General features: G+C 51.0%; 1 protein-coding gene across 2 annotated transcripts; it reads left to right on the forward strand.

Moving 5' to 3' along the window:
- The first annotated feature begins 578 nt into the window (after positions 1 to 578).
- Positions 579 to 15,061, forward strand: LOC137418422 (DNA damage-inducible transcript 4-like protein). 2 transcript variants are annotated; one of them, XM_068104485.2, is made up of 2 exons: positions 579 to 781; positions 13,699 to 15,061. In XM_068104485.2, the coding sequence occupies exons 1-2, from the start codon at positions 610 to 612 to the stop codon at positions 14,196 to 14,198; spliced, it is 672 nt and encodes a 223-aa protein (XP_067960586.1). In that variant the 5' UTR covers positions 579 to 609; the 3' UTR covers positions 14,199 to 15,061. The 2 variants fall into 2 exon arrangements, with proteins under 2 accessions (XP_067960586.1, XP_067960587.1); XM_068104486.2 differs by having other exon boundaries at positions 579 to 766.
- Positions 15,062 to 23,746: the final 8,685 nt, after the last annotated feature.

Genomic DNA, 23,746 nt, shown 5'->3' on the forward strand with positions numbered 1-23,746 from the left:
TGAAATGTCCGATGGTGATCAGTAAGTCCATAACCCGATTGGAACTTTACATCTATTTGAAAAAAAACGTTTTTGTTTTTTTAACTTAACAAACGTTAATATGAATAGTAATTTAACTTTAAAAATAAAAGTGAACATTCACTTGAACTACGTTTTCTTATTTGCAAGTAATGAGGCCACGCACTTACTGATCAAAACTTGCATATTCCGCCGATGATGTGAAACCGTCACACAAATGCATTTTGTTGGTTCGTATGCAGCCTGTGGTTGCTGGTTGCATCATTTTTTTTTTCCTGGAAGCGCGGCTGTGCCGCAGATGCAGTGCCCCTGTTACCAGTAAGGTGGTGCTCATCGTGGCCCTAACATCTTAAGACAGCGACCTTAACATTCGAATGTTGATTTAGAGATTCAAAATGTTAAATGGAACTGCAGTAAAGTTTTAAAAGAAACAAATGACAAGTTCAGTGGAGTCTGTTGCTTAAAAGGGAAAACGTAGGTCCATCCCCGATCAGGACACGCCCCCCTCATAAATATTCATGAGATGCAGTACATAAAGAGCGACACCACACCAATGGGGTTCTACGGTCGCTGGTCGATTAGCAGCACGGCATGGCGGTGTGCGCGGCTGTTTGGGGCCGAGTTGGTCGGGGCGGATCGGCAACTACGAAAAAGACGGCACCAGTGAGGAGGTTCACGCTCGACAAGCACTTACGGCTCAACAACGTTGATTCGATTGTTCCGTTGGGAGTGAGTGGTTCACCAACAGGTAACAACCAACAACGTATGTGAACTCAGTCCTAAACACCTAGACCCTCCCCTTTTAAAAAAAACCAAACCCCGATAATGCTCCACCTTCTCGTTTATCTATTACTGTGTGACCACACCCCCTCCCCCCCAGCCCTTTCGAACCCTGTGTGGTCCCCCAGCCTTTTCGAGCCCCGTGTGCCCCCCCCTGCCTTTTCGAACCCCGTGTGCCCCCCAGCCTTTTCGAACCCCGTGTGCCCCCCCAGCCTTTTCGAACCCCGTGTGCCCCCCCAGCCTTTTCGAACCCCGTGTGCCCCCCAGCCTTTTCGAACCCCGTGTGCCCCCCAGCCTTTTCGAACCCCGTGTGCCCCCCAGCCTTTTCGAACCCCGTGTGCCCCCCAGCCTTTTCGAACCCCGTGTGCCCCCCAGCCTTTTCGAACCCCGTGTGCCCCCCAGCCTTTTCGAACCCCGTGTGCCCCCCAGCCTTTTCGAACCCCGTGTGCCCCCCAGCCTTTTCGAACCCCGTGTGCCCCCCAGCCTTTTCGAACCCCGTGTGCCACCCAGCCTTTTCGAACCCCGTGTGCCCCCCAGCCTTTTCGAACCCCGTGTGCCCCCCAGCCTTTTAGAACCCCGTGTGCCCCCCAGCCTTTTCGAACCCCGTGTGCCCCCCAGCCTTTTCGAACCCCGTGTGGCCCCCCCAGCCTTTTCGAACCCCGTGTGCCCCCCAGCCTTTTCGAACCCCGTGTGGCCCCCCCAGCCTTTTCGAACCCCGTGTGGCCCCCCCAGCCTTTTCGAACCCCGTGTGCCCCCCCCGCCTTTTCGAACCCCGTGTGCCCCCCGCCTTTTCGAACCCCGTGTGCCCCCCGCCTTTTCGAACCCCGTGTGCCCCCCAGCCTTTTCGAACCCCGTGTGCCCCCCAGCCTTTTCGAACCCCGTGTGCCCCCCAGCCTTTTCGAACCCCGTGTGCCCCCCAGCCTTTTCGAACCCCGTGTGCCCCCCAGCCTTTTCGAACCCCGTGTGCCCCCCAGCCTTTTCGAACCCCGTGTGCCCCCCCAGCCTTTTCGAACCCAGTGTGCCCCCCCAGCCTTTTCGAACCCCGTGTGCCCCCCCCCCCAGCCTTTTCGAACCCCGTGTGCCCCTCCTCGGCCTTTTCGAACCCCACCCAGTTTGCCTTCCACTCTCCTCTGTCCAATATTCTTTTGACAACCACATCGCAAAGTCTTTGTTCTCTCCCCTACTCCCCTGCCCTCCTTCCACTTCCAGCACTCATCTCATGTTCCTCCTTTCTATGTTTGCACTTTTGACCACATCGCATTGAATCGATATCTCATATCGCATTCCCTGATGGTAGGGGAGGCAATGTTAACCTCAACGTATTAAAAACGAGCACCTCTGATCGGTGATTATAACCTCGCCTCTCCGTGGATTGTCGAACTTGGCAGCTCGGTGTCTCCGTTTATGTATTAAGCGTTTGCTCTGCGATGAGATCCTTTAAAATTTGGGAAAGCCTACTTTTCAACTTTATGATCGTTACCTGAGCACTGGGAAATAGGGCCAAACTTCTTCCTTTTTCATTGCAACATACAATGTCGTTGTACATACCTTCGATTAAAAATTAAAATATTGGTGGATCACTCGTGCTTTGTAACACGTACAGCACCTTCAGAAAGTATTCACACCCCTTGACTTTTTCACATTTTGTTGTTGGTCTGAATTTAAAATGGATTAAATTGGGATTTGTTGCAAATGATCTACACATAATAACCCATAATGTGACAGTGGAATTTTTATTTTAGGAATTTTTACAAAACTATTAAAAATGAAATGCAGACGTATGTCATTTACATAAATATTCAGCCCCCTGAGCCAATACTTTGTAGAAGTATCAGATTCGAGTCTCTTGGGTATGCCGGTACCAGCTTTTTACATCTGGATTTGGGGTGTTTCTCCCATTCTTCCTTGCAGATTTGCTCGAGCTTTGTCAATTTGGATGAAGAGTCGGTGAACAGCAATCTTGAAGTCTTTCTACAGATTCTAAATGGGATTCAGGTCTGGACTTTGGCTGGGCCACTCAAGGGCTTTCATGTTCTTGTTCTGAAGCAATTCCAATGTTGCCTTGTCTGTATGCTTGGGATCATTGTCCTGTTGGAATGGAAATCTTCGCCAGTCTCAGGTCTTTTGCACTCTGAAGCAGGTTCTCCTCGAGGATTTAGGCTGCGTCATTGTTCCCTCTATCCTTGCAAGTCTTCCAGTCCCTGCCACTGAAAATCATCCCCATAGCATGATGCTGCCACCACCATGCTTCTCTGTAGGGATGTTGTTACATGGATGATGAGCTGTGCTCAGTTTCTGCCAGAAACTGCACTTTTCATTCAGGCCAAAGAGTTCAATTTTCGACTCCTCAGAACAGGGAATCTTTTGCCTTTGCTGTGAGACTTTCACGTGTCTTTTCTGCAAACTCCAAGTGTGCTGTCCTGTTTCTTTCTCAGGAGTTGCTTATTAGGCCACTCTCCCATGAAGCCTAGATTTGTGAAGGGTTGCAGAAATTTTTGACCTTCTGGCAGGTTCTCTCATCTCACCCAAGGAACTGTATAGTTCTGTCATTGGGTTATCGGTCACCTCTCTAAGGGACCTTAGGTTGCTCAGTTTGGTCGGCCAGCCAGCTCAAGGAAGAGTCTGGGTAGTTCCATATTATTTTCATTTCCTAATGATGGAGCTCATTGTGGTCTTGACCTTTCAACACTCCAGAAATTGTTTTATACTCTTCCCCAGATCTATTCCTCACGCAAAATTATATAATCGGAGTTCTACAGACAGTTCCTTGGACTTCATGGTAGAGTTTCTGCTCTGACATGCACAGTCAATTGTGGGACCTTGTATAGAAAGGTTTTTCTAAATCTCCAATTGGTTTAATTGGCCACAGGTGGACTCGAATCAAGTTGAAGACATCTCAAGGATGATCAAAGGAAATTTGATGCACCTGAGCTCAATTTGGAGTGTCATAGCAAAGGGGTTGAATACGTATTGACCCAAGACGTTTCAGATTCTCATTTTTATTCAATTTGTAAAAATTCAAAAAACCGCTTTTATGTTATGGGATATTTGTAGATGAGGGCCAAAAAAAAAAAAAATCTATTTAATCCATCTTAAATTCAGGCTGAAACAACAAAATGTGAAAAAAGTAAAGGGGTGTGAATACTTCCTGGAGGGACTGCTTGTAGAATGCTCACCAATTGCTTTGGGCACTGTACTGCACATTGTTGTCTTGAACCAAAATTCCCAATATGGTATCTTGTATCGTTTCATCGTCGTATGTATGCATTTTTGGAGTCTATTATAGATTGTGATGGCGTACGTACTTCTTTTTGATAGAACCATACTGTATTTCGTATGAGGAATACGTGTTTGTTGCCATACATTATTAATTATTTTTTTTCGGCATTTGGCTGATACCTTTTTAATATATTTGATACATTTCAAGCTTTTAATCACAAATGTTAATATACTAGGTCGTGGAAAAGCTGGAATGACATAGGATGGATAGTTGCCAGTTGGTTTTGTAATTGGACACATATTTAAGAGGGTAAATAAGTTTTTCCTATGACGTCTGGTTTACCTTGATCCCGAGATAATAACGTAACAGTTGATAGTACGTGACATACTGAGCGTGTGTGCCATGCCCCTTTTCAAAAGTGGAAATGCGTGACGCATTATAGTTCAACCACGTGTTGGACATAGTTTTGGACGAGGATTGCGGCGTGGTGTGGGTGTTTGCTGCCCTGTGTGGGTGCAGAGCAATTTTGTGGATCCGTGTGAATGACTTCCTTTTTTTTTTTCCTTTTTTTTTGGCAGGTATGCTATTTTGTGTAAATTTTGCAGGAGAGAGAGGGACAGATGGAGAGGGCTAAAGGCTCGTTCTGCTCCGGTGTAGTTTTGTTGGAAGCAAAATTTGACAGATTCAGCTGTCCTGGTTTGTAACCCAAAGCTGTTCGATGGCCAAGCTTGGAAACTGATCGGCTGTGGGGAGGGTGCGGGTGGTTTTCGCATTACAGCTCGACCTGCCAGCTCGACCTGCCTAAAGCTCAGAGTGCGACAAATTCGCGTTCCTCTGCGACCTGAGTCGTGATGGAGTCCGGGGGTAGGGGTGGCAAGGAGTGTCCCAGCTTTCATTCTTGGCAGAATAGTCGGCCCAAAACTGCCTTGGTTGGCACCGTATCATGAAGCAGAATGACATTTGGGAAGTAGTCAGGTTCACTGTTTTTTTCGTTCAAAATCATGGTAGATTAGCAAACCTATACGTTTTTGGAAACGTTATTACATGGAAAATCTGAAAATCAATGTTTACATTTGCCAATTCCGACCAATTCCATTCGACCAATTCGACCATTCGACCAATCGCTTCGATCGACCATTCGACCAATTCGATCGATTCGATTCGATTCATCGAATTCGATTCGATCGACCATTCGACCAATTCGATTTGCCAATCAATTTGACCGACCTTTGCTTGTGTGGAACGGACTGTGAAAACGATGCGGACTATATTGTCGGATACGACACACACGACTGATGACGAACTCTAAATGGCATATTCTGTAATCGTGTATGTTTGATGCCATTGACTGCCTGTGTATATTTTGTCATTGACTGCCTGTGGAGATGTGAAGTTATACTGACTGCATGTGTATATATTGTGTAACAATTGCGAATTTACAAGCGGATATGGAGGCCAAATGCCATATCCGCAACATTGCACCCTTCTCTACCCTCGGGGCGTCCCGACCCGATAAATTTTTACCTATTTTAGTGTGGCACTCAGATGTAGTTCCCTCTACTATTAACTCTACCCTGAGTGCGACAGTTTTACAGATATTCACAAATGAGTAAATATGTCCCCCTGCGACGTTGCACCCTTCTCCTCACAGAAACACGCCCACAGGATAACCGAATCGCGGAAAGAATTCACAAACTAAACATACAGCCGGTAGGGAGCATTATTTACACAAGACTACGCTGATATTTACACTACGATCCAGGACCTGTTTTTGGAGGAACACATGCAGATGTTATGCATAGAGAGAGCACGCATGCCAGCATCGATACACCAACCCACGAGTGCTCTGTGGCCTTACGGCCTTTAATAATGTGCAGAGCACCCCTTCCAAGCACCAAAAGCACCACCCCATCACACAGTCAGCACCATCCGGTGCAGTCACCATTGTTCAATGAATAAAAATAAATTCAACAACCCCTAACCCTGCAGGTGATCTCTTGCTCTTCATGTGGTGCACTTGGCCTTCTTACTTCTTTAAAAATAAAGAAAGGTGCCAACGCGTCCATTTCTTTATTGTGGCCGTCAGGGGCCAACTATTAGTGGTTCACCTGTATGGCATAGGTGCCACGTTGACCCATAGGTCCATCCACGGGTGGTGCTTGGCCGCAAAAGAACTGCGGTCCATTGTGGGTGGCCACCGAAATTGCGGTCCATATGGTGTATCGATCCAGGCAGCAAGCAGCGAAAGTGCAGGCCCACAACTGCGGAGCCAGCACCTCTCTCTCCTCTCTCTCTGCCCCAAAACCAGATCCTCGGAGGTGGGAGACAAAAGAAGCAGACAAGTGAGTAAGGTGGTAAGGGCGCAAAAGTGCACGCAATCCAAGATGATGCACACTGGGGGCACATGGGAACCAGGTGAGACAGGTACGTTCCTACCGTACGCGCCCCCCCCCCACCAGGTAACCTACATGGCCCCTCCCTTACCCCTTACTGTATCCACACAACACAACACTACCCATAAACATCTATTTTACAAATCAACAAACGTCCCTACTGTCTTCCCCGTTCCTCCCATAAACCAAATTCGTCTTCTCTCCCTCCTAACCAATCAAATTTGCCATTTTCAACTCCCATCAAAATTTGCCATCTCCAACTGAACATCAAAATTTGCCATTACCAATTCATCATCAGTCCCTCCTAAGGAGGGAGAGATGGAATCACCCCAATGTCTCATCCACATCGTGATGCGTCTCACCAATCCACAGCAATCTCATTTCCTGCAACAAAACAAAGAAAACACAGGTGTGGAGTCATCATCACCACCACAGGTAAGTGGCTGCGTATGGTGCGACAGGTTCATCAATCCTAACTATTTCCTAAATGACTTACAACTTTACACTACCCGGGGTCTTCCTCCGGCCAAACCATTGGCCCTCTTACACTATGGGTTCTAAAAACCAATTCCCATTGGCCAAACTGTGGTGCTTTTCAATTTGGGGTCTCACTCCCCCGATTCATCTCCCGGTGCCCTCGCACAATTTCTGGGCTGTGGCGTGTACCTCTCCCAGCGGGTCTACCCACCTGCACACCTCCACCACTGCGGTTGCCTCCGAGCTTACCTGCTCCTTACCCTAACCTAACTACCTGGGGAAGGCCCTCTGGCTCTCTCCCCACTCGGTGCCCTCTCTGGCACTGGGCTACCCGATCCATACCCGGGATCCTCAGGCACCCACTGACACTAACGGCTCCCAGAGCCCACCTGCGGCCTCACCTGGCCGACATCCTCACAGTGGTGGAGTGCCCAACCAACTACACACACTAACAGGCTACACGCCCAGCCATTTCCACAACACTAATGCACCCATCCACAATACCATTCTGCAACCGCACCACAAATGCCAATATCCAACCACAATTTACCTATACCCTCTACCTAACACTTACACTACCCGCCCCGGGTACTCGTGAAAGGGGTCCACTCTTCCCCCATCCACACCTTCGCACCATGCACACCACTCCGTACCACTTACTCCAACTCTCTCCACACACCTGTACCTGCACACCTGTGCTCACACCTGGTGCCACCTGCACCCTTCTCTCCCCAAGCGCATTCGCGCTGATCCACAACACTCACTACTCATACACTGCTCCACACACCTGTCCAGTTGCACACCTGTGCAATCACACCTGTTCCATCCTCACACACACGGCATCATCTCAGCTAACTACTCCCTTCTGAAACTTGCGCTTCCCAGTCGTCCCTTTAAACTATTGCGCTCCCTCGTCATTATCATCCACACTAAACTACCTGCGTCCCCACTACAGGTATCAGTCACTAACTAAACTTAACGTCACCTAATGTCATCTTCGCTAGATCCCTACAATATAACCTAACCCACCCGGGCTAGTTTTCACTGCCATACACCCCATAAGCTATTGCTCCTTTGCCCCCTTTGGGAAGGGCGGTAGGGATGCCAGCCTTACCCACCGGGCCCATCGCTCACTACCAATTTGGCACATGATATTTCAACAAATTAAAAATTTGCCAATCACTATTGCCAATCCCTTGCCAATCAAATTTTGTTTTTCTCTAATTTTGGGTCCAAAACACTAACCTCATCACACAGTCTACTCACTACTGCCTCTCGGTGCGCCAATTCCTGTCCAAAGCCCGGCTTCGTAAAACCGAGCAATGAATGCGGGTTGTTCCGTGCCAGCGGCTGGATACGTCCCGCATTCGGTGCAGGGAAGGAGGTTTACCCGGGCCGAGATCCCACGCACCTTCTCGGCACGGAGCCATCCCATGGCTCGATCTCGACCTGCCGGAATGCCTCAACAAAAAGTGGTCGCCATGACGACCCTTCCTATCCAGCCGCCCGCTCCGCCTAGTGGAGCACGGACGCGGCCGTTCAAAGCGAGGCCCGGCACGCACCGAGGGCCCGCTTCGGCTAAAAGTCGACCTAACCTCTAACCTGGTTACCGTCGATGCTTCACCTGGATTCTTACACCCCGCAGCCCGTTCCTTGCTCACACATCCAGCCGTTCCCATGCTCCTCGTACCTTTCCTTACACACCCAGGTACCCTCATTCCACTCACAGCCTTGGTCACACACCTGACCACCGAACACTTTGGCACACATTCGTTGGTCGCACACCTCACCAACACACCTCTTCGCGCCCCCTCCTCTGTCACCTCCGCTGTGACAATCACAGGTGTGCTCTCATTCACACACCCAACCACGTGCCTCACTACCAATTCCAGCGTGCATTCCCACTCACGCTCTACCATTGCAGGTGTGCATCCTTCCATTCCGGGTGTACATCCTCGCTCACCTGTCACAACCAACTCACGCTCCTTGTCACTCTCACTACTCTCACCTCCATTCTTGACAGCGCACTCACCCTTACTCTTGACAGCGCACTCTTTCCTCATGCACCCGTCCGTTACACACCTTTCTCGCACACACTCTCCCGTTACACCCTCTGTAACACTCACCACAGGCGTGCATTCTTCCTTGCCTTTGACAGCGCACTTTCCCCATGCACCTGTCCGTCACACACCTTTCTCGCGCACACTCCTGCGCACACTCTCCCGTCACACCCTCTGTAACACTTACCACACCGCGCTTCCATGTGCTCCCTCGCACACGCGCTACGACCGACTCACTCTCGCCAGCACCCTCACTCCTTGGCACGCACTTTTTCCTCACACACCCCAGAGTCGGACTTTCTCGCACACCTCCTTTTTCGCACACCAGACCTGTCGCACACTTCACCAACGGCCTCTCACGAACACCCGGGTCTATCTCGACCCCCAAGCTTCTTAAATCCCCTGGCGCATCATACGCACGACCATATTGGTCACCACTTACACCGGGTCCTCTTCCTCTTCGCTTCTCCTCCATCACCTGCGAATCCCTCATCCGGTTAATGAGCACATCATCACGATCCAGACAGACTTTGGACCAATTCTTTTATCTCCTCTTTTATCTCTTTCTTATCCCCTCTCCGTCGCTTCTTAATTTCGCTCATCCCTTCTTCCACTTCTTCTATTTTCTGCTTCACCTCTTTTATTCCCCGGTACGTCTCCTCAAGCTCGTCCTCAAAGGCTACCTTGACCGTTTCCATGTGCGTCCTCACCTGCCGGTCCTTCGTCTCCATTACCTCTATCACCTCGTCCAACCTCGTTGTCAGTCCCTCACGTACCATCTGACATTCCCTCTTCGTCGCTACCAAGTCATTTTTTAGGTCATTTTGTGTCGCTTTTAACCCTCCTATTACCGCAGTGTTCCGTTGTACCTGCTCCACTAACTCCGTCTGTCCCACCGTCAGCTGCTCCACCTCCTGCGTCAGGTCCTCTATACCCCCTTGCAATTTTACAGTCCCCTTTCTCACCTCCTTCTCCATGCGCTCCTTACAGTGCCTCACCTCCTCGCGCACTCCTCCGACCTCCTCACTCACCTCTTCTGATCTCCTCTCCCATCACTTGCATCTCCTGCCCAGATGCCACCCTCATCTGCTCCATTTCCTCCCTGTGAGCATCCAGTTTGGTTTCTACCCCCATTCTGACCCCCTCTATCTGCTGCCCCATTTGGTTAACTTCCCTTTCCGCTTGGTCCCTCATGTCCCTCAATTTGCCTTCCATCCTGTTTTCTAACCCCTCTAACCCATTTTTCACTCCCTCTATCTGATTCTCCTGGGCAGCCATTCTATTTTCTACCCCCTCTAACCCCTTTTGCATCCCTTCCATTTGATTCTCTTGAGCGGCCATTCTGTTTTCTACCCCCATTAACCCATTTCTCACCTCTTTTATCCCGTTGTCTAACCCCTCAAAATTATTGTCTAACTTCTCACCGGTACCCCTCGCTTCGTCCCTCATTACCCCCATTTGGCTTCCCATTACCCCCAATTGCTCATTCTGAGCCTCCATCCGGTTCCCCATTTGTCCCATACTGCTTTTCAAACCTCTAATTTGGTCTCCCAATTGCTCACCCATTTGTTCCATAAGGGCCCTCATTTGCAGGAGGAAAAGGTTCGAATCCACCAGGGGCGCTGCCACGGTCGCGGGCGCGGTCGCCGTGACCAGCGAGGCGCCATTTTGCGCGCCCGCAACGTCGGGCGCAACGACGCTATTTTGTGCGTCTGCTACCCTCACTGCTTCGCTCTCCTTATGTCCCTCATTTTCGTCCTGGACCGACCCTGCCTCACTCTCCTCTACCGGACCCCAGTCGACTTGGTCTGCCATAGCGCGACTTTCAAAATTCGGGTTTTTATATTTTGTAAAACACAATCAAATTTCGCTGTTATAATTTCGAGCGCGGGAAACGCGCTCCGGATCGAATTCTACCTCCCAACACCAATTGTTACCCTAGTGGTACAATTGGTGTTCCAAAATTTGGGCCTAATAAATTTAGTCCCAGGTCCAAATCCCACTCCTGACACCAATTGTTACAGACACGACTTTGATGTTATGGTGGGCCGAGCGGAATGGCCGCCGTGTCCGCACAAGTTACCCGATTATACTCGAACCTTGGCCGAGTCGCGCTACGCTAGATCAATGAAGGAAAAGGACACCACGGCTGGGATTAAAATGACACGACACCAGGGATACGGTTCTCAAGACCTCCGGAGGAGGTTATATTATGGCGGAAGGTTAGATTACAGGAATGAGAGGGACAGCATAGGAAGATAGGCACTTAAACACGGTCTTATACTAGCCCCGACAGACGACAGATAAACAGGACAAAACTGACTCACACGGGGATTGATGGCAAGGAAAGCGGGTAGTCGATGGCTCAAGGTGCACCTTGGCTCAGGGACAGAATCGACCCGGTCCGGTCCAGTAGATGCGGGGAGGTCGCTCAGCGCTCGGAGGTCGCGACTTGTCGTTTCAAGCTGGGGGCGCATCTGATCTCACATCCGGTAAGTCGCTGCGCATATCCGGCGGGGAGTGACACGCCCTCGGCTCGTTAGCTCCGCCCCAGATGGAATCGGCCCGCCGCTTCTCACTGGCTGCGGGGGGTTACCGGGCTCCGCCCCTGACGAGGAGCTGACAGCCAGCCCCTTCGTGGTAACCCCGTGGAGCGCATGGGCAATGGCGGCTAACCGAGCCGGAGTGAGGACGCACACTCCCCGCGCCGCGCCGCGCCCCTCTGTTGTTGTAGTTGTTGTTGTAGTTGTTGTTGTAGTTGTTGTTGTTGTAGTTGTTGTGGTTGTTGTTTCATGGGGAAGATGGGAGGAGGTATGGGGAGGTCCTAAACTCACTACTGGTGCCATACGATCACATTCTGGTGCAACGAAGAGTCAGAATTAATGGAAACGAGTCCTTAACTGACATAGACTAAGAATAACTAGCAAGATGTCCGAAAGTTGTCTACGTGAGATGCGGTGGACCTGGGCACGACATTTAATGGGGGAAAAAGGGGAAGGTCGGTTCTACAGAGTGTTGTTTACAGACAATGGGACTAGGGAATGGGGGATTGGGGATAGTTGGGGAGTATTGGGGAAATAGGGGAATATTTACAAGCGGATATGGAGGACAAATGCCATATCCGCAACAATATGATTTTGCTGACTGCCTGTGTATGTTTGGTGATATGAATTATTGTGACACATTTTGATGTTATTAACTGCCTGTACAAAATGATAACATGTATTTGATTATGCAACTTATCGCGAATATAAAGACAGTATTTTGCAATTCAAAACCTTTGATTCGTGTCTTACCATTCCCCATAGCACTAATTTGATACTTTCATTAGATTCCTTGTCCCTGAAAATATAGGTTTAGTATATTTTAAAAAGTTTTTAGGGTAATTAGAGGCAAAAATAGAACAAAATATGTATTTTACAGTGGCCATTTTGAAAATCCAAAATGGCCGCCATACAGGTATCTCTCCAAATGTAAACATTGATTTTTAGTTTCCTTATGCTATAACCTTTCCAAAAATGTATAGGTTTGCTAATCTACCATGATTCTGAACGAAATATAATTTATTGACATAGTGAACCTGACTAAAGGACATTAAATGGTCTTCTACCCTCTGTCACTTATCTCTAGATCTTTACCTCTGGCACTGAAGATGGACGGAGCTGATGTTTTCACCCCTGTTTGTGGCCAGGATATCTTGTGGGTGGATTCGAACGAGACTTGGTTGCATGTGTGATGAGGATGAATAGATTCAAATTTGGTGAAGATCCGAATCAGGATACAATAATTTTAAAAATTAATTTTATGTAATTCTTTTCCATTGAGACATCGGGCCAAAAATGATAGAGAGCGTGATATTTCGAAAAGCTGTGGATGGATGAAAACTCGTTGGATGAGTTGGTTAGGCGACGCGACCAGGCCAATAATTAGATTTTGGTTCAGGTCAGCAGATCTGGCCTGTAATTGGGATGCACAATGTAAGCTATTAAACCTGGTGGAGGTATGTGCTCCACCGAGTGCCATTCTAATTTCATTGCTATTCGTTGTCCTTGACTGCGACCAAAAACTCTTCCAGATATTTTACAATTTGTGTTTGAAGCAACTCCAATCTATATGTTGGCCAATCGGTTAATGATAGGTATTTTGAAGTTGATGGGAAAGCAGATGCTTGAGATGGATGTCATGTGATGGGTTGGCTGGCGTTTGTGATCGACATGATTGGTTTGTGTATTTTTACTGGTACACCCACTCCCTACGTGTGCAGCAAGAAGGGTCATGTTATTATGGGGTATGTAGGTAGCAGTAGATCTCGGCTCAGGCCTCAAGAACGGTGGGTTTCCTCGCTTTAAGTTTATTGTTAAACAGCAACTGTTTAAAAAGGTAATCGTATGTGCTTGTGGTTTATAATGTTTTGCTTGTGGTAGGTGTGCCACACGAAACACCACGATAAGCTATTCATACATGTTTACTTGGTGTTTGGCCAAGGAGGAAAAAACGCGCTTGGGAGAGCGGGGGAAAATGAAATTGCTGTAACCTCCATTGTTTGACCCATTGCCCTCCTGTCCAGTTTGGCTGAGATTGGATAAGTACCGGTCATGACTGAATCCCGGTCAAAAAGATGCATATTTTGTACACTTTCAATATTTTGCTTGTGCAGGGTGATCACTTGAAACTATTTGAGCCGATTCCTTGCTTGTTAATGGCTCCGAGATGCCACGTCAAAGTGCTTAGTACATTTCTGTCCGACCAGATGCAGATTGGTGGTGCCTGCACAACAGCCTTGAAGATGAGGAGACTGCTGCGAGTGGGTCTCTGGTCATCCTGCTCCGCCAAGCCCTTTTCCATGCAAAGCGTCCTCTCTGCTGTGACCTGCTGCTGGTTCCTGAACACTTGCTCGAGCAAGCGGCTTGCCGGGCAATGCGAGCCGCGGCTGGGGAACCTTGTGGGATTTGGGGGGCTATCTTGCTTGTCACTCTCGATGGCAAATCCCAGGGATCACGTAAAGAAGCCGACACGTCTCCCCTGCTCTTGGCACGTTTGCCCCTCGACCCAAGCGTTGCCCCCACATTTGAGCTGACTTTGTTGCTGCATAATGATGGCCCTTCTGCTTGGACATGGTGGTACCACATCATGGCACTTGGCGGCTGTTTTACACGAGCTGCTCAATTCCCCAAGTCCTTGCGTCTCAGTCCCTCCTTCCGGCTATTTAAGCGCAAATTGTATTGCCAGGATCCTGCTGAAGAGTGCTGATTGTGTATAAGCAAACGGACAATTGGTTTGTTCCAGCAAAGTGACACTTTATTTAACAGTGGATTTTTCTGCTTTATTTACTTTTTCCTGTTATTTGTTTCCTCCAACCATTTTTTTTTCTCCTTCTTCCCCTCACCTTGTGTTCATGCTTCTGCACGTTTTGCTTGATATGACGATCTAAAAGATGTTGCGAAAGCTTTTTGAATCGTTTTAAAAACGATATAGACCAAGTGGTGTATATTTAACATGCAAATATGGTGGAATTTTACCATCTGTATGCCTTATTTGTTTTGCTCCATTCATGGCCCTTGCTTTCCCTTTTTGCCTTTCTCACACCATTTTTTTTTTCCTTCCTCACTTTTCCTACACTCTGGTAACCTCCTCTATGATGCTTCACCCCTCCCCCCCTTTTTTTTTCTTCCTCTTCTAATTAAAAAAAAAAAAAAAAATCTAAGTCCCCCTAACCTCCATTCCTTGTACATACATGGCCCCATATCGTGTGGCATGTTGTATTCATGAGCAAATGCCATTAGCCAAAGACGAACCATCTTTTGCCGCACTGTTCATAAAACATTTTCACGATCAACTGAGTGCAATTTAATGGACTTGATTGTTTTATAAGTTAGAGCATCACTTTTGTTTTCAGCTCGACAGTGCTCTCTGCTGATTGTTACTTTGAATGATGTTACAGTTGCAGAAATGTATCCCCCATTCATGTTTTTGCTGATGACGGTTTATTTCTGAGTGCAGCACCTGGTTACTCCTTTTTCACCGAACTTTAATTTAATGCTTTCTTGGATCATTTATATTAAGAGGATTTATAAAGGTGTCCCATTCTGATTAAAGGTCGTCCTTGGGTGTTAGTTTTGACTTCATTATGGTCATTTCTGGCTTGTCTAAAGCATGTATGGTGTTGGCAGGGATGATTGAATAAATACTAACCTCTGCACATAAGGCAGGCAGTTACATTAACATGGGTGTGAAATAAATGGCACATGTATGAACAAAAAGGATATTGGCAAATTAATGTAAAGTAGTGAAGCCTCTCATGGCTTGGTCCTGTATCAACAACTGGGCTTTTAATGGTCCAGCTCTTGTTTGACATTGGTGAAGTTGCAGAGGTCGTGTCAAAACGGCCAGTTGCTTTGGGTGCCCCAGGCTGGATCACAGGCCTTTCCACTCCAATACCATGCCATTGGGACCATTGAGTCAGCCGATGGGTTGCACTCTGTACCACACGCCTGATCGCTAATTACCGGCCAAGTGAAGCCAGGGGCGCGTATGGCGTGAGCTGGATATACAATGTGGTTGCCATTCCCAATTCATAATTAAACTGGCTCAACCAGATGACAAGAATGATTGCCGCAGTTTGTATTCACCCCAAAACTAGGTATATTTAATCAAAGGGAGGCACAAGGCACCCCTCCCTTTATATATGGAATCGTTTATCTGTATGCAAAGTTAACATCGGGACTGAAAATTCGTTTCTCTGCTTCCACTGGATGAAATCGGCTGCAAGTTTCAGAAGTAAATGCTTTGTCCATCAAGGTAATATGTTCCAAATTTCAGCAACGTCTGTTTCCACATTCTTGAATATATTTCGAAAAACTCTCAAAATCATGGTGTCTGTCCATCCGTCCGTTCGTCTGTCCACCAAAAATGTGTTGGCGCTCATATCTCAAGGACAATACATTAAAACTAGCTGAAACTTGGATTATACATCGGCCAATAGGTCTACTTAATGGCTTTCGAAACAAATTCCACCTAAGTGCTATAGTTTTTGCTTTAAAATTAAATATATATAAATATATAAAAATATTTACACACTTTATACATCTTCGAAATATTATTGCACCAATCTAATGTGCTGGTCCAATGGCGTCATGGATAAAGCATCAGCACTCCCAAGCTGGGGGTTGTGGGTTCGAGTCCCATCTGGGTTGAATAATGTTCTCTTTACTTTTCCAAGTCTTTTATTTTGAATAATGTCTTGAATAATCGTCTTGAATAATGAACAAATGAACATCTTGTACAATGAGCAAATTCCTTTTTGTTCGTATTTAAAACGTAATTATTCTTAAACCTGATTTTCAGCGTCATTATGAGTATTGTACCACATCAAATTGTTTATTGTATGGAATAATTATAAGCAGTGAACATGTTTTTGTTTCAAACGCTACACAGATTAATATTTTGAGTGATAGAGGCGGTGGTGGCGTTAGGGTTTGCATCCCATGCAATCAGGGCCCCCAGATAACAACACCCCCCCTCCAATATATTGGCGCCCCCAGGTAACACCGGCTCCCCAATATCTCAGTGCCCCTAGATAACAAGGGAAATCCAATATCTAGGGGCCCTCAGATAACATCGGCCCCCCAATATCTCGGGGCCCCTAGATAACAAGGGAAATCCAATATCTAGGGCCCCCCAGATAACATCGGCCCCCCAATATCTCGGAGCCCCAAGATAACAAGGGAAATCCAATATCTAGGGGCCCCCAGATAACACCGGCTCCCCAATATCTCGGTGCCCCTAGATAACAAGGGAAATCCAATATCTAGGGGCCCTCAGATAACATCGGCCCCCCAATATCTCGGAGCCCCTAGATAACAAGGGAAATCCAATATCTAGGGGCCCTCAGATAACATCGGCCCCCCAATATCTCGGAGCCCCAAGATAACAAGGGAAATCCAATATCTAGGGGCCCCCAGATAACACCGGCTCCCCAATATCTCGGTGCCCCTAGATAACAAGGGAAATCCAATATCTAGGGGCCCTCAGATAACATCGGCCCCCCAATATCTCGGAGCCCCTAGATAACAAGGGAAATCCAATATCTAGGGGCCCTCAGATAACATCGGCCCCCCAATATCTCGGAGCCCCAAGATAACAAGGGAAATCCAATATCTATGGGCCCTCAGATAACATCAGCCCCCCAATATATCCGGGCCCCCAGATAACACGGGACCAAGGGTAGACCAGCATGCACACGATATTTTTAAAATGTCCCTTCTTTTCTATTGTTTTGCATCTTCTACAAGCAATGGAATGCCCCTTCTTTTCTATACTTTGCCACATGGCACATACCATATTAAGGTTCCTTTTCTATGCCCCTGGCATTTCCCCCAAGATTAATGAACTTTGCTACATGGGGAAGGGAATAGAAGAAGTGAACATCACACCAACAATAAACCCCCTTTACCTTCTACCAATACTCATGCCCATGAAACCAAAAAACAATCGGGAACATTATCTTAGTACTAATAGGCTCACAGCATATACAGCGAAAAGAAGAAATTCAACGAGGCCACTGCTCCACAAAAGGGAAGAGTACAACTAAGAACCAGAAAAGGAACAGGGAAGAACGAATGGGACACTTGGCAGCGATCCCAAGTTAAACTGTCACAAATCGTTTTCCGCCATGGAGTCGACACGTCGGGATCGGTGGTTCGAGGTCGACGGACACTCGGCACCAAGTGAGTAATAAACAAAATGATTGATTAGAGGTCGAAATATATATCGAGGTTTTTGATCGACAGGAGCCACGTGACCTTTTGAGATTTGAACTTTTGAGGCGCCAAACGTCACGTGCTGTGACTTCGCGTCACCGTCGGTAAATACACTGCAGGTAAAAACAAAGATCTCAACCAATCCACATATTCCTGTAATGAACGTTTTGCTCATCGTGTGACGGCAGAGATCTGGTGATGGTGAATTATTGGTGCATTAGCATCAGTTACTGAATTGAATTATTGGTGCTTTCGTAACTGGCAGCCGGCAGGACACTCCAACGGGCTTCCTGTGTCTATGTCCTTCGTGAAACTGAGGGACACACACAGTGTGGTCTTTGACGTCCAACAACGAGTGTCGGGGTGACAGGTTATGCCTAGGTCGGGATCAGGGCCGTCTTAAGAGCATTGTAGGCCCTGGGCAAAGCAATCAACTGGGCTGGGGCCCCTTCCCACACACCCAAGGGAATAAAAATGTAAACGGTCAATAAAATTAAACCTATAGATTTATTGGTACTTTCAACAAAATCAATGTTTTAAAGCGCGGCGTTACGCGCGCTGCTTGTGAGCAAGGAGGAAGCGGACAAGCGGTAACATATAAATGTCTTTATTGTAAGACTACACTGTAACACTGAACTCCTCCGGGCTGGTCGCCCGGTGTATATCATGAGGCCACGCCTACCCCTCGGGCGTGGCCACCGCCCACTTCGTGCGTGGAATGATGTCACCACGCCAGTGGGCTTTTGTGTCCGCCACACGCGCCCCCCCAGAATTCCCGCGCACCTGGAGGGCCAGTTTGCGGGGCAGACGAATGACCCGGCCGAAGCGCCCCCTGGCGATCGGCGGCGTCCGGGGTGCAGGGATACCAGGTGGGATGCCCCTGGCTGCCCCTGGGATGGGTGCAGGACCGGGGGGCGCCGTGGCGGCGGGGCTGGGCGGTGCCGGGGGTCCGCCCGCAGGAGGGCGGCCCCGACGTGGGGGTCGGGCCACTGGCGGTGGATGGTCCACATCGAGGTGGGCCGGCTTGAGGCGGTCTACCGAAATGCGGTCAGGAGTACCGCCGATGTCCAGGGTGAAGTGCTTCGCCCCGGTCTCCAGCACGCGGAAAGGCCCGTCGTACGGGGGCCGCAGTGGTGTCCGATGGGCATCGTGGCGGACGAAGACGTACTCCGCCGTGCGAAGCTCCGGGGCGACGTGCGTCGGTGGGTGCCCGTGGCATGCCGTTGGCACCGGGGCGAACCTCTGGGCGGTCTCTTGCAGAGCGGAGCGCTGCTGTGCCGCGGACCATGGTGCCGTGGAGTCGGGGAGGAACTCGCCCGGCACCCGCAGCGGTTGCCCGAAGACCAACTCCGCCGCGGATGCGCGCAGGTCCTCCTTGGGCGCCGTCCGGAGGCCCAGCAGGACCCAGGGGAGCCTGTCGACCCAGCCGCCGTCGCGGAGGGTGGCCCGGAGCGCGGCCTTCAATGAGCGGTGAAATCGCTCACACAGGCCATTAGCCTGGGGGTGGTAGGCCGTGGTTCGGTGCAGCCGGACCCCGAGCCCCTGCGCAACCGCCCCCCAGAGCTCCGAGGTGAACTGGGGGCCGCGGTCGGATGAGATGTCTGAGGGGGCGCCGAACCGGGCGACCCAGGTGGCGATGAAAGCCTGCGCGACATCGGCCGCCGTTGTCGACGCCAAGGGCACGGCCTCCGGCCACCGGGTGGTGCGGTCCACCATGGTGAGGACGTAGGTGAAACCCCGCGAGGGGGGCAGAGGTCCCACCAGGTCCACGTGGACGTGGTCAAACCGGCGTTCCGGCACCGTGAACGGGGCCAACGGGGCCTGGGTGTGCCGGTGCACCTTGGCGCGCTGGCACGCGAGGCACGTCCTGGCCCAGCCGCGGACGGCCTTCCGGAGGCCATGCCAGACGAACTTGTCGGCGATCAGCCTTTGGGAGGCCCTCGCACCCGGGTGGGACAGGCCGTGGATGGCGTCAAACACCTGGCGCTGCCAGCCCGCGGGCACAATGGGGCGAGGACGCCCGAGGGAGACGTCGCACAAGAGGGCCGCGCCCGCGCCGTCGAACGGCACCTCGGTGACGCGGAGGCCCGTGACGGCGGTCCGCAAGGCCTGGACGTCGGGGTCAGCGGCCTGGTCCGCTGCCATCCGGGCATAGTCGATGCCGAGGTGGACTGCGTGGGCGACGGCCCGGGAAAGGCAATCCGCAACCGGGTTGTCCTTCCCCGCGACGTGCTGGATGTCCGTCGTGTACTCGGACACGGCCGAGAGGTGACGCTGCTGCCGGGCCGACCACGGCTCGGTGACCTTGCCCATCGCGAAGATCAGCGGCTTGTGGTCGACGAAGGCAGTGAACGCCCGGCCCTCGAGCAGATGACGGAAGTGCCTGACCGCCAAGTGAAGTCCGAGCAACTCGCGGTCGAAGGTACTGTAACGGCGTTCGGGCGGGCGAAGCTGCCGGCTAAAGACCGCCAGCGGTTGCCAAGCTCCACGCACCCATTGCTCGTGCACCGCGCCCACCGCGTAGTCCGAGGCATCGGTGGTGAGGGCGATCGGTGCATCGGGCGCCGGGTGCGCGAGCATGGTGGCGTTAGCCAAAGCGAGCTTCGCGCCCGTGAACGCCGTGTCCATCTGCTCGGTCCAGGTAACGTCGCCTTTGCCCGGCTTACCTCGGAGAGCTTCGTGCAGGGGGCGCAGGAGCTGGGCGATACGGGGCAGGAACCGATGGTAAAAGTTCACCATGCCCAGGAACTCCTGCAGCCCTCTGATCGTGCGGGGGCGCGGAAACCCCTTCACCGCCTCCACCTTGGCCGGCAGGGGGACGGCTCCGTGCCTGGTGACACGGTGCCCCAGAAAATCGATTGTGGCGGCGCCGAACCGGCACTTTGCGGGGTTCACAATCAGGCCATGCTGGCCCAGGCGTTCGAAGAGCGTGCGGAGGTGGCGTAGGTGCTCTTCGCGGGACGCGCTGGCGACGAGGATATCGTCCAGGTAGACGTAGACAAAATCCAAGTCGCGCAGGACGCTGTCCATCAGTCGCTGGAACGCCTGAGCCGCATTCTTCAGACCGAAGGGCATGCGCAGGAACTCGAAGAGTCCGAATGGCGTGATGACCGCCGTCTTCGGGACGTCCTCCGGCCTGACGGGGACCTGATGGTAGCCGCGTATGAGGTCCACCTTCGAGAAGAAGGACCTGCCCGCCAAACGGGCGGAAAAGTCCTGAATGTGGGGGACGGGGTAGCGGTCGGGAGTCGTGGCGTCATTGAGACGGCGATAGTCCCCGCACGGTCGCCATCCCCCGCCGGGCTTCGGCACGATGTGCAGCGGCGACGCCCAAGCGCTCTCTGAGCGCCGAACGATGCCGAGTCGCTCCAGGGTAGCGAACTCCGCTTTTGCCACCGCCAGCTTCGTCGGCTCGAGGCGGCGTGCCCGGGCGTAGACCGGTGGCCCGACGGTGGGGATGTGATGGGCCACCCCGTGCTTGACGGCCCCCGCCGAGAAGGTGGGCCGCGTGAGGGCCGGGAAGCCGGCGAGGAGGCGGGTGAATGCGTCCGCTGCCGGAAGCGTACAGACCAACGTGGCCGGAACCGAATCGTTCGGCAAGCCGCTTGGCAAGCCGCTCGTTGAGCTGGGCAACGCACATGCGAGCGAGCTGAACGTCTCGGCCTGGACAAGCCGTCTGCGCTTGACGTCGACCAGGAGCCCATTAGCGCACAGGAAGTCCGCGCCAAGCAGTGCCATGGGCACGTCGGCGGTGACGAACGTCCATCGGAAAACCTGCCCTCCAAACCGCAGAGAGAGGCAGCGTTTTCCGTACGTACGGATGGGCGTCCCGTTCGCGGCAAGCAGCGCGGGGCCCCCACCCGCGGCGTGCTTGTCTGACGTGCTGGCGGGAATGACACTCACCTGTGCTCCCGTGTCGCACAGGTAACGGCGCCCGGAGAAGGTGTCCGTTATGAACAGCAGGCTGCTCGAACGGCCGGCGCTCATCGCCACAATTGAGCGCCGGCCCGGGCGTTTCCCGACCCGTTGAAGGAGCACGGCGGATGACACCGCCGAGCTTCGTGGCCGAACTTGGCGTGGAACCAGCACCAGGTGGTGGAGCTGGAGGAGCGCAGCTGGCTCCGCCAGGCCGGTGGAGTCGACGGGTTTCCCCGCGGTGGCGGTTTTCGCCGCGGCGGTGGGCGGGGCGTGGCGGCGTTCACGAGGTGCGTATCAGCATGCTGCTGAACCACAGCGTGCTGTAGAAGACGATGCTGTGGAACATCAGCGTGCTGTAGAAGATGATGCTGTGGAACATCAGCGTGCTGTAGAAGATGATGCTGTGGAACATCAGCGTGCTGTAGAAGATGATGCTGTGGAACATCAGCGTCGAAGGCCGTGACGGCCACGCCAACGCTCGCCCGCGTGTCCGAAGCGGCGAAGTACTTGTCCGCCTCGGCCGCCAATGCTCGGGGTTCCGTTAGCCCGGTCCCGGCCAATGCGAGGCGAACCTGCGCTGGAAGTTGGCGACGGAAAAGCGCCCGGAATAGCGAACCGGGGGCTTCGTCGCCCAACAGTGACAGCATATGGTCCATTCGGACGGACGGGCGCGTCTCACCGAGCTCGGGGAGATCCAGGAGGCGATCGGCCCATGCGTCGTCCGTGAGGCCGAACGTGGCTAGGAGTAGCCGCTTGAGTGCCTCGTACTTGTGGCCGTCCGGTGGGTGGCGAAGGACGGACACAACTCGAGCGGCCGTGCCGGGCCCGAGGGAGGCGACGACATGGCAGTAGCGCAGGTCGTCGTTGGTGAGGCGCCGAAGCTGAAATTGGGCTTCGGCCTGGACGAACCAGACTTCGGCCTGAGCCTCCCAAAATTCCGGAAGTTTGACGAAGGCGGCCATGGCGATGGCGTCGCGTGTGGAAGGATCGCTCCGGCAGATCCAACGTCGAGGGTCACCAGTAAAGCGCGGCGTTACGCGCGCTGCTTGTGAGCAAGGAGGAAGCGGACAAGCGGTAACATATAAATGTCTTTATTGTAAGACTACACTGTAACACTGAACTCCTCCGGGCTGGTCGCCCGGTGTATATCATGAGGCCACGCCTACCCCTCGGGCGTGGCCACCGCCCACTTCGTGCGTGGAATGATGTCACCACGCCAGTGGGCTTTTGTGTCCGCCACAGTTTAAACATAAAAAAAACATGCTGTAAAGCGAGGATTAATCAACACAAACTTTTGAACAATATAACATAAGCCTTGAAAAAAAAAAACATTTCAACATATAATTGATAATAATTGGTACACCGTACAGACGGAGATGGTACAGTACGAATTATTTATTATTATGCAAACGTTTGCCAAATTTCTTTGCAGAGAATTGATGTATAATTGGCTTGAAGTCGATGGTCTTCAGGACGTCATTTTCCATGCACATGAGTGAAAGCGCTGCTGCCGCATTGTGCTGCGAAGCCGATTCTCTGTAAGCTTCAATCTTGAAAATGAACGTTCCCCTGTACAGTTGGTCACCATCATGCACATGAACACTCTGGGTGCAATCTCAACATTGGGAAACACAGATTTCAAGTTGTCCGAAATTATTTTTCTGTACAACGCAGGGAGAGTCTCACAATTTTCATCAAGAACCATGTCGTGCTTGAGTTGCTGGCATTCATTGAGAAGGTCACCGTAATCAAGGTCTTTGTGATACACATTAGCCAAGTGTTCACACTTTTTGTTTAACTCATCAGAACCAATCGTTTTCAATTGACTGAAGAAGGAAAACAGATTTCCAATCCATGAATAAGCATCTGCACGTTTTGTCAGGTCAGAGTTCAGAGTCCAGAACAGGAGGGAATGTTTCCACCCTGAACTTTTCACTTTTGTTTAGAAGTATCTCTTCTTCTGATCCGTCATATGTAGTAAGAATGGAAGATGCTCACTATTCACAATTCACAAAAGTGACGAGACAAATAGTTGGCGCTGTGAAATGCTGATGGCGCTTGCTGGAATAAATTTCAAAGTGCGTGACGTCATTCAAGTTTCAACAAATGGCAATCGGGATG

Source organism: Myxine glutinosa, chromosome 8 (assembly GCF_964187855.1).
Source record: "Myxine glutinosa chromosome 8, kmMyxGlut1.1, whole genome shotgun sequence".
Classification (NCBI taxonomy): domain Eukaryota; kingdom Metazoa; phylum Chordata; class Myxini; order Myxiniformes; family Myxinidae; genus Myxine; species Myxine glutinosa.

Excerpts from the sequence above, each read along its gene's own strand:
- LOC137418422 (XM_068104485.2), top strand. The coding sequence starts at position 610 with ATGGCGGTGTGCGCGGCTGTTTGGGGCCGAGTTGGTCGGGGCGGATCG. Across the intron at positions 782-13,698 it reads AACAGGTAACAACCAACAAC|ATGCAGATTGGTGGTGCCTG; the intron begins GTATGTGAACTC and ends CTGTCCGACCAG.